Source organism: Podarcis raffonei, chromosome 5, assembly GCF_027172205.1.
Source record: "Podarcis raffonei isolate rPodRaf1 chromosome 5, rPodRaf1.pri, whole genome shotgun sequence".
Classification (NCBI taxonomy): domain Eukaryota; kingdom Metazoa; phylum Chordata; class Lepidosauria; order Squamata; family Lacertidae; genus Podarcis; species Podarcis raffonei.
Genome location: NC_070606.1, coordinates 55,311,147 through 55,329,331, shown reverse-complemented (window position 1 = coordinate 55,329,331; position 18,185 = coordinate 55,311,147). Strand labels below are relative to the sequence as shown.

The window sequence follows — 18,185 nt, the reverse complement described above, 5'->3', positions numbered from 1 at the left end:
AGGGAGAGGAGGAATGGGACTAGCTGTGTTCCTCTGAGAAGCAGCACAATGCTTTTAATGGCATTTGAAATGAAATACAAGGTGTCAGAGATCTGACAATCTGCCGGTGCATTTGTCTTTGTGCAGAGTGTGTTCCCACCCAGTGACTGTCAGATGTGAACTGAATCAGTTTTCATATCCAGTGGTTAATTTTTAAAGAAAGAGCACCAGAGGCTCTCATTCAGCATGTAAGCAGTACCTCCTGCCATAAAACTCCTTATCTCTGGGAATATCCAAAGCCCTCCAGCAGAACCGGTTGTCATGAAAGAGAAATAGGAAGGGCTATGTACTAAGGATAGTGCTAACTTTCTGTCCCTCCAAGTTTTCTTGGCTACCCACAGAAATATTACCGAATGGAGAATGTCTCATCCATCCTCCATAAGGATATGTCAAACTGTTGGCAGCGCCTGTTGGCTTTATTTATTTGACAAAATTATATTCTACCTATCTGTCCACAAGGGGCCCTTAACCGAAGCCTTGCGTAAAACGAGCAACTTCAGGTGACCAGCTAGAATCCTATCAAAGCCAAATAGATTCTGTGACATCCTCTCCCCCAGATTAAGAAAATTGTTCTTCTGTCAGAGTGGAGATGTTCATTTACTTCTAATGATTCACTAAGAAGCAACCTTAATCCCAGACAGGTTGAGATTGGCTATGATAACTCAGTGTGGAGCGAGAGACAACCCTCACATGCTCAAGAGATGCACTCTAGCTCTTTTTAGTTGTCAGTGTCCAAAGCTGAGCCTGGCATCATGAAATGCTCTCAGGCTGAGCCCTGGTAAGCACTGGCTCATATTAAGCCAAGGCTAGATCCAAAATAGGGTTGCCAGATATCCATGATTGCTTTGGACATAGAAGAACTGCCTGCTTTGTGCAGTGTCCTCATAGTTGAGCCTTGTGACTGGCAGCTCTGAAAGGACTCCATCTGTCCACTTGCTTCTCCATACTGATGCTTTGGTATTTGCCCTCGGCAGACAGCCCCTCCCCAGCCCCCCTTCCACTCTGCTGACCGCCAGTCTACTAATCAGCAAGTCAGCAACCCAGCGCACCTGCGCCTGACGAGCGCTCCTCGTACATCTGACCACCAGCATGCTCATCAGTAGGGCAACAGTCTATGCACTGTCTGGTCCTGGACTCTGGGCAGTCCTTGGCTGTCTGCTCACGCTCGTTGGTTGGTGTCCAGGATGTCCAGGAATTTTTCCTCCCAATAGCCTCTTGTGTACAAGAATTGGTCTTTGGAAATCTGGCAACCCTACAAATAACCCCAGCTAGAATCAGTTAGATTCATTAAAAGCACAGTACCACAAGGGCAAGGAGAGGGGGAGGAAGGGAAGCTGATTAAGAATAAAAACCACACCATTATAATAACAGAACATATTTTGCATGCATTTAATCACCAACTGTGTACTTATAAATAATCTTCTATTTACAGAATTGTCAAAATCTGCCTCTTTCCTTGCTACTGGCAGGTTTTGCTCTGTTCTTTACTCCTTACGATCCATTTAAAAGGTCATTTTCTGGATAGATTATTCCACCTCTACCTTCTCATGACTTACATTCCATACCTTTAGAATTCTTCAAGTTTGAGTGCTGAAGGCCAAGAAAGCCAAATGTACTGTTCAAGGGATATGTCAGTCAAGACTTAAACTAGTGCATAGAGTCCCTTTTCTAACAATGTAGAACTTGAAATTTAGGTGTTGGAATATAACTGAAGTCAGGTGATTCACACTTGCTGATGGAGGTGATGGACTGAACCCAAACGGTCACTCTTGCTAGGTCATTGTTTGATACTAAGGTTGAATTCAGGCATGGGGAATATTGCATTAGTTTTCCTGGTTATAATGCTAAGATGTCTGTCTTGGTTTTCAACGGTCCTTTTACACCACATCGCCTGTTGTGAGATGGAACTGTGGCTTTTTGCTTGATATACCAACATGTCCTGCTAAATTTAATTCATGCCAGTGGGCATGGCATGACTCAAGAGTAGATATCATTAGTTATGGTACCACCCTTTATGTTCTTATCTGCTTCTGTTCCTTCATGAGTCACCCATGACTTTGATGGGAAATAACTGCACCCCAGCATACCACACCAAATTTCATCTCACAATTCTCTGGGTTAACGTGGTCACAAATGGATTTTTCTGCAGGCAATTAACACAGAAATGAGTGCTAAACCTCCACAAGATTCAGCTAGATTTCCAGAAGGGGTTTTTGTGTATGAAAGGTGACAATAAACATGGAAATTATCAAGTGAGAAAATGTCAGGAAAATAGAATCAACTGTTGTGTGAATGCAGCCTAATTCTGTTGAGCAGAATTTCTTTCCCTCTGACCACACATTTTCTTCTTCAGCCCCAGCCAGCATGGTCAGGGAAGAAGCAAGCTGTAGTCCAACAATATCTGGAAGACCACTGGTTTGCCACCCCAACTTCAGCTCCCCGTCTCCTCAAAAATCATCTCCATCTGTTAGTTAGGTAGACTTCTCAGAAACCAGCACCATGTTTAGCCTGACCTAACTGCATCCACAGTCCCCGCCATTCTTCTCTTTCTCATTTCCTTTTGTATAGTCTCTTGAGATGCAGCTCTGTGTATAATAAGATTGCTCTTATTCATGTGTTTTTTCTCTTTCAGTTCTTCCACGTATGCACTCTCTCTGCAAGACTCCTGCTGTTATTTCTTTTGAGTGGCTTCGTGTTTTCTCATTCAATTGGCCATGAAGACTTTGGCAGCAAAGTTGGCTTTATGCTTTCCCCTTGCTCATCATCTCTTTGTCTTCTCATTCCTTGCCTTCATTTAATATTAATGCTATTTCCCTTTTCTTTCCTATGAATTGTTGTTCGGTTGCTGTCCATCTGCTAGTCAATTCCCTTTCTTTTCTATTGCATTTTGACTAATGGTTAATTTTTCTCCCTGGATCCCATTTTTATCTTAGCATTTGTATTGATTCTCCCAGCTGCTTCATATCTCCTCTCATTCCTGTCAGAACATTTCTGCCACTCTTGGGTCAAATATTTGTAGCATTTTGCTGCTCACGTTCTGATCTTCCGATGCCCAATTCATGATTTTCTGAGTTTTTCTCATTGTTTTGCTCATCATTGTATTAATTTTATTCTCTTCAGAATTCAGTTCAAGAATTTCTTTTGCTGTGCTTTTGAATCCATGAACCCTAGAGCTTTAAAAGTGGCTTATGAATCAACAAAGAGTTGGATGGGACTGTGCTAGTGAGAGGGGTGGAAGAAAATGCCCCATGATGAATGTAAATATGTGTTCATGCATTTGTGAAAACAGGTTCACTGAGTTACAGCAAGATTTTTCTCTATGGTCCCCCATCCCCATGAAAGATGTTGATATGAAAAGGACAAGATAGCTCTGGTATATATTAGCACTGACATTAATAGCTATACAGACACACACCCAACTGACTGAAGAGGCTTATTCTCAGGAAAGTGGGCATAGCACTACAAACCTAACTGTTATTTGAAATAATCAAGATTTGCTTGGAGTTTGGAGCAAATATTGCAGGCTGCAATGGAGATTTATAAAAGGTCTCCCAAGTTCTCTGGAACTCTTGTAACTCCCCTGATAGAACATTTGTATATGAAAGTAAATGAGAATTTCTGTTAGTTTTATAGTGCATTTTTCCATTTTAAAGCTGTTATGTTGGTATGATTGAGCTGTAATTTAAAAACTATTATGTGAACTCTGTGCTTATTACATTTGTATCAATGAAAATGATGCAAAAAAAATTTGCTCAGTTTGCTCTTGTGCAGCTGAACATATAAGGTTCTATGGTGTGGTGGTTAGAATATCATACTAGGAGCTAGGAGACCATGGTTCGAATCTCCACTCAGCCAAGAAGCTCCCTGGGTCACCTTGGGCCAGTCGCTGCCTTTCAGCCTAACTTACCTCTCAGGGTTATGTGAGGACAAAATGAGGAGGTACAGTGGCACCTCGAGTTACGTACTTAATCCGTTCCGGAGGTCCGTTCTTAAGCCGAAACTGCTCGTAACATGAGGCATGCTTTCGCTAATGGCACTGCCGCGCTGCAGGAGTGCGACTTCCACTCACATCCCAGGGCAAAGTTCTCAACAAGGGGCATCTACTTCCGGGTTAGCAAAGCACGCAACCCAAAGCATTTGTAAGGGGAACAGTACGTAACACGAGGTACCACTGTATGCCACTTTGAGCTCCTTGAAGGAAAGATGGGATAGAACTGTAATTGTTGTTGTTGATGATGATGATGTTTGAATGGCATTCTGCTCATGCAAGGAGACTTCCCCTTCCTCTCCTCTCCCAGCATGCCCACAAAAGCATCAATTTGGGTGTGGGGAGGAATCCCTCAATCAAATGGATCAAATTTTTGAGGGTGTGCAGGCAGCTGCAGGGAAGAAGAGAGGATGGGGATGTTTCATTGTGCAAGCAGAAGTCTGTTGCATTGGTATAAAGCAATGAGGAAACTTATCCTACTTTATATCTGAGTATTAAAGTACAAGATCGGCATCAATTGAAAAATGGATAACCTTGCTATCCACTGATTCTGTTGTCCTTCTCTTATGTGGTTTTGTGGTCATCCTAGAAGGAAAGGGTTGGCTTTCTTGTCAAAAGTGCATTCCTGCCAGAACCCCAACCCTCATAGTTCATTGCATAGAATACAAAAGAAAATAAATGGGGGAAAGTAAAGCTGTAGCATTTCAATTTAAAACAGCCCAAGTTCATTGAAGGCAATGGCATTATTACATTAAATTCAGCTACTGCATTTTAAATGATTTGTGCATCGTACAGAATGGCATTTAAAATACGCCTTTTTATTTGGATATCCACAACAATTGTACCATCAGGTAACGATAAAACCAGGCAGAAATGAACTTTGCGTCTTGCAACACATTTTAATTATGAAGACTTTCAGAAAACCAAGATTTCTAGAATGCAGCATTTTCAAGTTATTCATAGAATCATTTGACTGAAAAGGAAACAGAGGTCATCAAGTTTAAATCCCTGCACTGAGGGACTGTTACATATTTAACATTGTCCAACAAAATATATATAATCTAGATTATGGTGTGTAGAGGAAAGAGAGAGAGAGGTTGAGAGAGGAAAGAAAGAAAGAAAGAAAGAAAGAAAGAAAGAAAGAAAGAACATGTAGACAGGGCAGATAACTATCATGCTCAAATTGTCTATCAGGCAGGAATAATAAATCAAAACTAGGATGCTGAAACCAGAAAGCCATATAATATTTAAGAATGAGAGGAATACAATTTAGTAAAAAAGGTAATCAGATGGTGAATAGCAACCACAATTTTCTGTCTCACAATGTACAACCCCTTGGGAAGGGGCTGTACCACGAGCTTTGTGTGCACAACGTCCAAGGTTCAATCCCTGGCGTCTCTTAGATTTTTTTGCTTTGTTTTGTTTTTAAAGCTCAGGGAGCAGGTGATGGGAAGGATCTTTTCTGCTGCCAGTATGAGCAAATAATACTGGGTCATATAACCCAAGGGTCTGACTAAGTAGAAGGCATCTTCCTATATTCCTCTGAGCATGCAGCTGCTTGTGGGAGGAGACCTCTTTAGCCCGTGTCCAGTTGGTGAGGACAACTTTCTCCTGCACTAACTTCCCCAGATTTCTGCTCAGGCACAAGTATGAGGCAAGAATCTCCTTGCCACATGATCAAATGCTAGGGAGATTGGTAACTCACATGATTCTATGTGCCCTGCAGCAATTTAATGTTTGGTGAACATAACCAGTTCCTGCAGAACTTTACATACATGAATCTTGTTGGCTTTCCCTTTTGGCTGAAACCCTCAGGCTGTTATCCTTGAAGACATTTCCACTGAGATCCTGCCAAAACCAACTGAGTTATCTGAGGACTGCTACCGAGAGTGTGGTCTGCAGTCTGTCGTATTAAACCAAGCCAAGGAACACAAATACTGTAGCACCAAAAAATAATTATTATTAGTTTTCTTGAAGTAGCACTGAAATCTCCCAGACCACATCAAGGCTACTCTGGATAACATTGTTAGCAAAGTACATCCTCAATCTATCTTTTCTTTTCTTTCTCAACAGATAGACTACACTAATGGGAGATGGCAAAATTAAAAGTGATATGTAGCTATGCATCCTTTGCCAGACTGCTTCCTACCTTCAATGTAGGTGGGCCATGTTAGAGTGACTATTCATGGGAAGATATTTTGAAAGCACAGCACACTTTATCTGAGGCTCTGTTGTTTCTAATGTTCTATAGGGGCTTGCCCTAAAACGTGAGATGGAATAACAATAATTAAATCTATCATGCAGTGAAGTCAAAGTGCTTTGCAATTTGTTGGGAGGCTAGTGAGGTGGAGTTTGCACTTTCCCAGTAACTATCATGCAGCTTCATAGGTACAGGTAAACTTCATGGCAGGAACTGTGAACCAGAAACTCATAAACATTTTCCTGATCACACAACTTTCTTGTTTTCATAACCCTGAACAACTGCAGAGAGAGTTATTATAGTGAAGACAAAGCTTCACTGTGGATTTTCTTATTCAATAAATAGAAGAGGAGAAGTAAAGATCTTGGAGTTAGTTTAGACCAATTTAGAGAGAGATTAACAGAGCAGTGGGAACAGTGTTTTAGCAGAGGAGGTTGGAAGACTCAGAATAGATATAGCCAATGAGAATGCAGACTTTGACTAATTATTGGCTGCTGTAGTTTATTTACCTATGGGCTGGGTATCCAACTTCTCATCTACTAGTTGTTCTGGGGTCATCAGCTCCCTTTGAGGGACATTAGGCATGCTTTCACTTTGACTGCCTGGACTGACCATCTCTTGATCTTTCTCATTCTGCATCTGTGCATAAACATTAATGCCCGGAATCTTCCTAAAACATTAACAGAAACCATAATTGGCGTGTATGCTAAGGTGCTCTTCGCATTATGCTTTCACACCTGACAGAAGAATGGCAGGGAAAGAAGGAAGGAGTCATACCTTTTGAATTTGTAGATTACAAATACTGCCAATCCCACAAATACCACGGAGAGCAGCATCAGCATGGCTGAACCACTGTGGCTAGGTGTGACATCTATGAGTGGGGCTGTAAAAAGTTAAAGAAAAGTTTAGAACATTAGGTCCCAAATGTTCTGATAAGGCTTTCTAACTAGAGGATGTATTTATTTATGTTTACTATGCCTTGGATTTAGAAATCTGCCCTTCTTTGTTGTTATGTGTCTTCACAGCCAATTCACAAACCTCTCCCAATAGACACAGTTGTTATTGGTCCTCCATTTGGAAACCACATCTTTGGGGATCAGTTAATGGAGGTATAAAATTATATACACACCACCAAATCAGCCTACACAGAAACTGCAAAGTAATCATCACCCTTTTTCTGGATAGCCGCCTTTGATGTTTCCAAATTTCTCATCCAGAGGGCTGTACTGTATTCAGCAGAAACATACAATGTCTTGTGAACTGAAAATTACAGAACCTCCACCGAGCATCTAGGACTTGTGCTTGCACAATCCCAATCCAAAATGCAGTAGTATCTGGACCAATCCATGCAGTGGTATGTGGTCTCAAAGGCTGGCTGAGGACTGGCCCTGCCAGAAAAGCAGAATGTACTCCTTCCAAATAGCTGGCAGCTTTGTCATATTGCTCTGCAAATCAGTCAAAAAGAACAGCCTGTCCTCACTAAATCCCCCCCCCCCAGTTTCTCCAAAACCATGAACAAAAGTATGCTCTTGTTAAGATGATTCTGAATCTGACCTGGGCTTGGATGCTGTAGCGAACATACTAACCCACCACCAGTGCCTTTACCAATCCTAACTAGTTTGTAGAAACTGCAAATAAACTGGGAAAATATACTGCTATATCCAAGGTCAAATCTTAATGCAACTCTAGCAGATTGTGCATGGGCTTTTCTCAATGCAATAGACGGGTTTCATGTAAAATTCAAATGTGGAAACATATTGCCATACATGATAAAGTTACCTGCTGAGCATGGAGGTGGCACTTTGTTTTATTTACAGATAGTTCAAGTACTTAATTTTTCACTTAGTATTTATTTGGATGGAATATCCATTGAGAAAACAAGAGGTAAATCCCCCAAATTCTCTCTGTTCCCTCTGCCTCCACATTAATGTGTTTGTGCTCTGGTAGAGAAGGGAAGAGAGACCTCACTACTCTGATATCTAGCACACTGTGCACCAGCACCCAAGTAGCACACAGAAAATGTAGTTGAAAGGGGTTAAGAAGGCAATTCTTCCCCAGCTCAGATTAAAATTCCAAGCCAGATAAGAATTTGGAGCTCAGAATGTTCATTTTGTTTTTGAGGCAAGCATTGTAAGTCCCAAGACATTTATATTCACTCTTCATGCTTTTGAATAAACATTCTAAGAATAAACTTGGTAATCTTGAATAAATAGGCTTTTGAATTTTTCTGGGTTGGTGGGGGAATGTGGTTGGGGTGTGGTGGGGCAGAGTGGAATGTGGGATAAACCCAACTTCCCTGGTCATTCTGGATTATTTAGGCAACTGGAAATAAAAAACAAAGATTTCATTTCTATCCTGTACCATTTGACTAGCTGGTTTTTTCTTCTGTTTTTTAAAGAAAGGAATCAGTCCATTGAAAAGGTGACAGCTGCCTATTTAGAGGATACTTTTAATTCAGTAGTGACAGGAGTTAGGCATTTTTTCTTCACCTCCTGTAGGTTTTTCACACTTATAAAGAGGACATGCAGATATTTGCTGTGCTGCTAATTGGATAGAGGAGCACACAGCCATGATCCCAAGAGAAGCTATTAGTAAATCTGGCTTAAGAAATGCTTTAAACAGTGGCTCGTTCCTTATGCCCTTTAAAAAAATGTTGCTGCTCTCTGCATGCACTATTCCCAGAGCTCTGTGCAAAGACCCTTTTTCACACAGGCAATTGAAATTTTACCCAAAAAGAGATCCTCACACAAATAGCAGGAGCCCATTGCCTTGTGATTATCAGTAGACTTAAACTCCAACACCCATCAGCTGCAGACAGCATGGTCCATGGTAAGGGATGATGGGATATGTAGTCCAGAAATATTGGGAGGACCCTAGGTTGGGAAAGACTAGGCAAAGTGGGAAACATTAAATTTATGAAACTAGTTTGTTCTAGCTGTATTTAAACTGTGAATAAATTTGTGACATTCAGTCCTAAATTGGATTTCTGTTTGTTTATTAAATATTTAGGCTAATGGGATCCATTTTTTTGTGAAAAATCTTAATTATAAGTCTCTTAAATGCTGCCAAGGAAGTGTTAGCCAGATACTGAGAAAGTGCAGCTCTACCCACCATTACCAAATGACTGATTACGGTATTAGAAATTGTGGTGGAAATGGCAAAATGACCAATACCATTTGTAGAAGGCAAGCAAGATGCATATGTTGGGAAAAAATATGTACATTAGCAGAAACCTGATGGGATGAGGCTTTTGGATGCAGATTAGCCGGGTAAGGCCAGTTGATGAAACCCTACTCTCCTTCTGCAGTGGATAAAGTGAAATCTAGGCTTCAGTGAAATAGGGAAGAGGCTGGATTAAACAGCGCGTCAAATCAGCTTTCACCTTTTAACTAACATGAAATGAACAGGAAAACGTATCGTCTGATTTCTGTTCATGCACTCCTGTTCCCCACTCCTCCTGCAGAGCCAGGAAGAGATTGAAAGTGTCTGCTTCCTTTTTCAACCAAGCACAGTTTTAGGCAAAAAATATATATGCCAGGACTGTGGTTCAAGGCGGCTTCTTTTCCGCTGTTATGGTTTATCCACAATTTACAATTATGGTTTATCCACACTTCCTCTTTCCTTGGAGAAAACTGCTCTTTAGTGCTCAGTCAGAACAAATGGCAATTGGATTTTCTGTGAGCAAGCAGATGCGTGGATGAAAATGAAAGCAAAAGCTTCTGATCTCCTTAGGCACTGGGTCAGTGCGGGAGAGGTGGGAGCTCACTGCTGTCCATGCTCAGTGGCAGAGCACATGCTTTCTATGCAGAAGGTCTCAGGATCAATCCCCAACAGCTCTAGGTTGGGCTGGGAGTGTTTGCAGTCTGAAACCTTGAAGAGCTGTTGCAGCCAGCACAGGAACATAGCCAGTGGGACTCAAATGTAAACTATGGCATGAACTTCATTATCTTGATGTAGAATGCATTTCGGCTGAACTGGTCAGGTTATAGCTAGTTATTATTTTGACTGACATGCCAAATTCATGTTTCACAAACAGTTCTTGGGATGAAATATGCATCTTATAGGAGCCACAACAGCAAAAGGAGTCCTGAATTAACGTTGAGACAGAGTAGACATAAAATCACTAACAATAATGCTGCCGTGGATATTGTTAATAAAAGCTAGCCAAGTAAAGGGGTCATTTTATTCAGTTTACATGCGCATTTCCCATTGAAACCAACAGGGTTTGCGCACATGAAAACAGTGACAATCTTTGTGCATGAATCATTGAAGATCACAGAGTTAGCAAATAATAATTACAATGCAGCTTAAACACTTTATATAATATTAGATTTATTGGGATATAATGACAAATGGGTTTGTGTTGATAGATTTTTAAAGGTATCTTGAGAAAACTGGCACCAAATTTGTAGCAGTTTAGGAAACAAGAATGTCACAATCCTGTAAACAAGGCTCAGCTGATTTGCACTTAATCTATGATTTTACTAATTAGCCGGCAAGGAATGGAAAATGAGAAAAGGGGAAAACTCAGCACTGCCATCATTATCATTAAGGTTAAAGTGAAAAGTGTCTGAATTTGGAATTTGACAGATTATTTTTCCACATTTATTCAAATTCCAACTTGCAAAGAGGCATTAAAATGTTGTTTATTTTAGATACCGGCAACTAAGGGTTGAGTTGTCTGTTTCAGTTACATACATGACTGGTACAAAGCCCATTCTGTCCCATCTAAAAAACTAACGCACGACATTATCTTACTTAAATTTTACAATGTGCTCCAAGGACTGCTTTTTAACTTCTCTCTCTCTCTCTCTCTCTCTCTCTCTCTCTCTCTCTTTCTTTCTTTCTTTCTCTGCTTAGAACTGTTACAGCAGCTGCCATGAGCCTTGCAAATGAGGCCACAAAACCCCCATGGGAGGGCATGCCATACCTAAACCTTTTATGATAAAATAAAACCTAGCTACCTCCATGCCTCTGAATTGATGGCAATCACAAGAGGAGAGAGTACTGTGGTGCTTATGTGCTGCTTGCAAGATTCCTGAAGGCACTTGACTGGCCACTGCAAGAACAGGATACTGGAACAGGTGAGCCTTGATCCAGCAGGGCTTTTCTTATATTCATGTACCCATAGGGGTACAGTTTCTTTCATCATACAATGGCACACTCAGGGTGCAGGGATATTGGAGGCAGGGGCCTTGTATACAGCACCACAGCCACTATGTGCTTCATTCCTTCCTCTACAGTGTGCTCTTTAAAGGCCAAAACAGGCTGAGTGAAATAGCCATTCCAAGATTTGTAACACATACAGACTGCAATCCTAAACACACTTGGTAGCAGTAAGCTCTGTTGAACACAATAAGGCTTCTTCCTGATGTTCCAAGTAAACATGCATAAAGCGTTGATTGAGCTATTTTCAATATCTTGCAATAAAAATACAGAGTATTCCAAATACAAAAAAATTGACATTTCCACAGTGCTGCCACTGGAGAATTCATAATAAGCTGTGCTTAACAACACTGGCAGAGGTTTTTAGGAATCTATACCAACCTGCTGTTAAATGGGCAGCATGGACAAGGATTCGAACCCCAGGCTTTAAATCAAACTGGATGGCGTTTTGGTTCAGTTTCTGGACCAATATATCTGAAATCTGGAATAAGAAATTATTGTAAAAAAATAAAATATGGTACAATCACAAAGAACAAGAACAATGGTCCATCTGGCCTAGTCTCTTGTCAGACAGTGACTGTTAATGGATGCTTCAGAGAAAATGGCATAAAAGGTCTGAGGGCAGTTATGAAATGATGCTATTGTATTCACCCCTTTAAAAAAAAAAGTGGGTACTGTATCTATGAATGCTTTCTGATTGAGGTTTCTTTCTGCAATATTACCAGTTGGTGATTGGGGTTGTTATGAACAGTGGAGGAAGCTGCCATCTTAAACTGAGAACCTATTCAAAAGTCTTGAACTGTCTGTGTAAGCATAGGTTTTACACAATAAACACCATGTAGCCAAAAAAAAAAAATAGGTCACTGGGCATTGCAGTGCTCTGTATCAGGGTTGCCACCATTGATATGGAAAGAGCTTTTCACACTAGTGCACTGTCTGAGTTAGTACTTACTTCCCCTACATCTGGCTCAGGCTAGAACACCAAAAACTCGCATAGCAATGGACTGAGCTACAGAGAAAGTTATGATAATGCTACAATGGCTCTGATTGGACCTAGATAAATGGGCATGAATTTGTGATTATACCTACACTCATTTGAACTTGAACCTTCTCTTTGTCAGCTCTAGGAGTGTGAAGATGTTTCGACTCTATAATCTACATCCCCAAGAAAATGCTTTGTGCACATCCTGAGACAATATCAAGACACAAGAGATGGGCCAGTGACTCTAGAAATGAAATCCATTCATTTCTGGATTGGCGAAGTAAATGACAATATTTCTCCTTTAAACTTATTTATGGTGTTCTAGAGTTTTTGCTATGTTATCCCTCTCCCCTCTTCTTGTGTCATTTTCTTGTTTCTTTGCTTTCCTTTATTTCCTTTCACTTTTCTCCTTTCTTGGCATGAGAAAGGAGGAACTTTGATGTACGAGATTTTTTGCTACATATTGTTACACACCCACCCATCCACACACACACACACTGGGCTGGTGACTTCTGATGGTTTACTCTGGGCTACAGTTCGCTCCAATCTTTCCTGTTGAAGAAATCAAAACATATCTGTCTCATGATATGACTCATTTTCATCTAAAAGCAGCCATACTAAATGAAGCAGAAAAAGCACCACCCCATTGGAAGTCCTGACACCCATGCCAGCAGAAGAGCAGAAGGTGGATGAGGGCAATGAAGCTGCTATTGGGGCAGGGAGGGTTGAAGGTAGCTACCAGAGGTAGCTTCCACTCATGCACTCCACAGGTACAGTAAATATATCTGTGGTGGAGAGGTTCTCCACTGCTAGAGACCAGCGGGGTTTGGAAGAGCAAAATGGAGGGATACTTGTACCACTTCTTAACCTTCTTCATCGGAGATAAGAGTGTTATGCCTGCCAGTCTAGATCCTAGCTTATCTTCTGCTCTTCTACATCTTGAGAATACTATTCTAAGATTACTCTCTTTAGTGATATTTCATTTTTTTAGTTGATTAGCTTCTTTAAGTCCCCATTTATAAGCATGTGGCAGGTTCTTCTGCAGCAAGTGGTCTGTCCTAAGTATGGAAATATTTTTAGTTCAATCATATTTCTAAAGGCCAAACTTGATACTGTCACATCAGCTGCAATCCTGACAATGGTGCTCTTTGCATCTTAAAAAACATTAAATACAAAGATACAGTCAGTATCATGCCTAGTTGAGCCTTCTTCCCAGTTTAGCTGTTGGACCTCCTTTTATATTTTGCATCTCCTTTTTTATGGGAATATTAAGTGCAATTAATTAACTTAAAATTAATTTTAAAAATCAAAGCTATTTTGAAAAAGGAAAAGGAGACAGGAAAATATAGGAGGCAGGCAGACAGTCTTCAGAGATGACAGACACAGTAAGAGACATATGGAATGTCCATCTGCACTCATTTTTTAAATAAAAAAAATACAACATGTGCAAGAAATTTGGTTCTCTTCAAGCTTAGTTCAATGTTCAGCATGTAAACAGATTTCCTGATTAAGGCTGAGCCAAGAATAGTGTTCCAAGCTATCAGTGGCCAATATGAAATGCAGGAGCCAGAATTATTTTAAAAATCCAATTGTGATAATAAAAAGTTGCTGATAAATCCCTCACAGTGAAGAATAAAAATCAAAACATCAATTCCCATCTTAGCAGTGTTACAGAATTAAACCAAATCAACAAAAGGCTGCAAATGGCCTTAAAATGACGGGGATGTCCTTTCACGCCTGATAATTTCTCATGAACCTTTGAAAATGTATGAGGGCTTAGTTAAAACAAATTACATTAGGGAATTACATCACTAGTTTATGGAAATAGAAGCTACATAGATCTCTGTCACAAGATGACTGCCCAAAAGTTAACTTTTGCTTTAAAAAAAGATGTAGTGATGTGAAGCACTCTTTATATAAGTTACTAAATGTGTGTTATAGGAAATGTTTTGGTTGTTCTAAATGTTTTTCATGTTTTATGTATGTTGAGTATTGAAATAAAAAGGGGAAGGGTTTCTGTCTCTTAAAAAGACTGTGTCCTAATTGTTAATCCTGTGATAAGAGCCCTGAATTTGTGTGGTACAGCTAACAGAGGGTTGCAAGTCTGACTTGTTATGTTTGTAAATTCCAGTCGCAGATGTAGGAATCATGCAGATTCCCATACAGTTGAAGGCAGTCTGGGATTGTGCAGTCCACACAGAAATGAGGACTAAAATTTTGTGTGTGACCTTGTGTCCACTAGACTAGAATACTTTTGTCAGTTTTGAAACTTGCCCACTTGTACTCAGTCTCAAGTGCTCTTCAGTGACAGTTTGGCATGAGAGAAATCCAAAAGTATTTTACAATTGCAACTGCCCAGGAGGGAATTTGCAGCCATGACAAGTAATGTTCCATAGCACCAACTCAGTGTGAAAATGTGCCAAATTTTCCAGAAGGACAGGTGGCCTTTTACGGTTCCACGGCTGCAACTCCAGCTTGGACGCACCGAAACAAAACATGAAATGATATCTTGGATGACAGCCACCACAATATAAACTGCTCTAAAGTACTAACCAAGAAAGTGGAGGTCATAGGAAGTATGATCTGTGGCCTCTAATTTACAGAGCTGTAATAGTAAGAACAAATTGAATGAAATATCTGAAGGGTACCCAAGCCTCTGGAGGTAAAAATAAATGGCTGGTTCAATTTCCATAGCAGAATTTACACAAAATTAGATCTACAACACAGGCCACCTGCAGAGTGATCAACAATGTCCCCAAAGTTCATCCAATCAGCAAAAAGCTCCAATCCAATCAGCAAAGTCCAATCCAACTAGCAAAAAGCACCTGGGACAACACCAACAAAATAAGTTTTACAAACGCCTCAATTGTACATGTCTTTTTGTCCCAGTCAATGTAATGGGTTGAGAAGATTGGGGTGGCGGATCATCAACAAAAAGTGATTCAGTGATGTAGGTTTAAGTGTGCAGAAAGAGTTTTATTGTTGAAAGGGTGGGGAAGAGCTTAGGACAAAACAAAACAAAAATTACAAGAAATATAACACCATTATGGTGCTGTTTCTTTTTTTGTCTCAGCCAATGCTAACTTACTGGGATAAAGAGGAAAAAACAACCCATGGCTTTTTCAAAGAAATACTGATTCAAGGAAGCAGACTTTGTGTGCCCTTCTTCTAACACAGCATGACTATGGCTTTGGGGTGGAGGGCATTTTACTACCTACCACAAGAGATACTGGGATTTAGCTTGGGGTAGAATCTCTCCTGAAGACAGGAGTGCCTGGAGTGCTCTGGTCCATGGGGTCACGAAGAGTCGGACATGACTAAACAACTAAACAACAACAAGAATCTCTTCCACCCAACTGTTTCTGGTATGTTTTATAGGGTTCTAGAAGCTGCAAATCTCATGCTGAAGAAAATAGGGTGGGAAATCCAAGGGCATGAGCCACCATTTTTATTTCCTGAAATCATCCACCTACAAGTATCCAGCAGACAACTTTGCCTCAGGAAGGAGCCTGAGAACAAAGCCTGTAACAGAAGAACAGTGCTGTGTAGAACAGGACTGAAGATGTCATTTTATTTTATTTATTTTTTCAAAATCTATCTATCCAATATGATCTTTAAAAAAATTAACTGGTATTACATAGTACTCTGCTTCATATTAAATGAGATATTAAGGGGAGAAATGAATACATAAATCATTTCACTTTACAGTTGCACTATTTTATTATCTTATCAGATCCTAAGGTTCCACAAAATAGCAAGGCTAATGTGGAAAGATCAGAGAATGATTTAAAAAAAAAAACAGTACAAGGACTGCTCTCCTACACAAGCCCCGTTGAACTGAATGGGCATAAGTTATCCATTCATTTCAATGGGGCTTATACGCAAGAATATCCTGGGGAAATTTCACTCGCTGCCAATGAAACAAACGGAATTTAAATCTGCCTGCAAAGCCATATTTTAATGTTTATTTCAGCCATTTCATCCCCTCCCTTAAATGCAGTTCTCTCTAGTTCTTCATTGCAAACAATTTGGAAGCAGGTTACAAGTTGAAATACAATACACCTGCATAAAACGTTGATACAAAAGGGGGGAAATAAAATGCAATAAAAAGAGCAACGGCAGACCTGACATTTATTTAATTAACAGCATTTTAAAACATTAGAATCTAGTTATACTTTTATGCCTTTTCTCAGAATTAGACACACACAGGTCCAAACTGCCTTATATTTATGCCCAATGGCTGCCCTATATTGTTCTCTTGCTTTTATGCTGAAGATGAAGCTTCTCAGCATTGCAAAACACCTAATTTAGAGTCATCAAGAGTTCTCCCCTGTGAAAATAATTAGGTCTCTGAATTAGTTTTGGTCCTTCACATAGCTTCATTGACTTTATCTGCTTCATTTGCAGAATTAGACGCAATGTGCAAAAATGTTTCTTTGTAATAGAAGCCATTCTTTGTCTATCATTCTCTCATCAACGGACATATAATGAATAATAACAACAAATAATTTGTAAAAAGAAAGAGAGGGGGAGTTAATTTACAAAGAGAACAAAACAAATTTAATTTGGCTTCTGGGGTAGTTCTGCCTGAATAAGGTCTGCCTTTCTCACACTGTGTGCGCCAGAAATCTCAGTATCCCTCTGCCTCCCATTCAAGTTGATTCAGGCATTTAAAATGTGGGCCATGGGAACACAGGAAGCCTTATCTTGGGTCAGATCATTGACCCCTCTAGCTCAGTATTCCCTAGGCTGACTGGCAGAAGCTCTCGGGGGTTTCAGACAGGGGTTTCTCCAAGCCTATTTGGAAATTCCAGGGTCAAATCATGGCACCCACAGCACAATAAGCAGATTCTCTACCACTGAATGACACACCTGCTCCTGCAATTCCATTTACATGGCACTGGGTTTACACATATCAATCAGCAACTCTCTCCTGCCCAATCTACTTTCAATTCTGTGTTGAGATCCCTCATTGCTGGGGTTTGGGTTAGATGACCCTCGGGGTCCATTCCAACTCTACAATTCTATAGTTCTGTACAGTTGTGTACCATTCTGATTCAAGATGCCGGACTGAACGTTTCAAAACTGCACCGGTTTAAACCACTTCTTTCATACCTGAACTGATTTGTGTGTGTGTGTGGTTTCTAAGCAATGTTGGGCACTTTCCCCTAGTGAGATCACAAATGAATAAAGAAGGGTACCTAGAATAATAGTCAAGTATTTAAAGCTGACCCTGGCAGAAGGAAAGGAGAGGAGGAACAGGTGAAGGCAGGAACTGATGTATGTTGCAGCAAAGCATTTATATGCATTGCCTCTAATGGGAGGAGGGAAATTTTGGGGGCCAGACCAGGCATATGCAAATTCCGGCCTTCTAGATGTTTGGGACTACAATTCCCATCATCCCTAGCTAACAGGACCAGTGGTCGGGGATGATGGGAATTGTAGTCCCAAACATCCAGAGGGCCGGAGTTTGCCTATGCCTGGGCCAGATGATTCATAATCTGATTGGGGAAAATGATCATATGACTGGCCATCAGCAGAAAAAAGAAGACAGCTTTATCTTTCTTGTTCTCATTTCTTATATCCGGTGAAAAATAGTAGTTATAACCCAAAGCCTCTGCAAACATTTCAGTAGAGTTTATGGACTTAAGTAGTTATGCAAAAACTGTGTGTGCACAGTCTACATAGAGGCTGTCCTTCTGAAACTTCATTGAATGAAATAAGATGAAACAAAAGCTGTGGCAGTTTCTCTCACTGGGACTTCCACAAGCATTTCCCTGTGGATTATGTCCAGCTTAAATCTGGTTCCA

The 18,185-nt window shown here is 40.4% G+C and overlaps 1 protein-coding gene across 6 annotated transcripts in view; it reads right to left on the bottom strand.

Moving 5' to 3' along the window:
• The window catches only part of SORCS1 (sortilin related VPS10 domain containing receptor 1), a 362,307-nt gene that overhangs the window by 1,536 nt on the left and 342,586 nt on the right, over window positions 1–18,185 (bottom strand). The window contains exons 24-27 of one of the 6 annotated variants that reach the window (XM_053389262.1): window positions 11,775–11,874; window positions 7,005–7,110; window positions 6,737–6,897; window positions 1,089–1,291 (exon numbers count right to left, since the gene is read on the bottom strand). In XM_053389262.1, the coding sequence (XP_053245237.1) occupies window positions 1,152–1,291; window positions 6,737–6,897; window positions 7,005–7,110; window positions 11,775–11,874 (507 nt within the window). In that variant the 3' untranslated portion in view covers window positions 1,089–1,151. The remainder of the gene's footprint in view (window positions 1–1,088; window positions 1,292–6,736; window positions 6,898–7,004; window positions 7,111–11,774; window positions 11,875–18,185) is intronic. The other 5 variants (XM_053389264.1, XM_053389265.1, XM_053389267.1 and 2 more) reach the window with 5 other exon arrangements.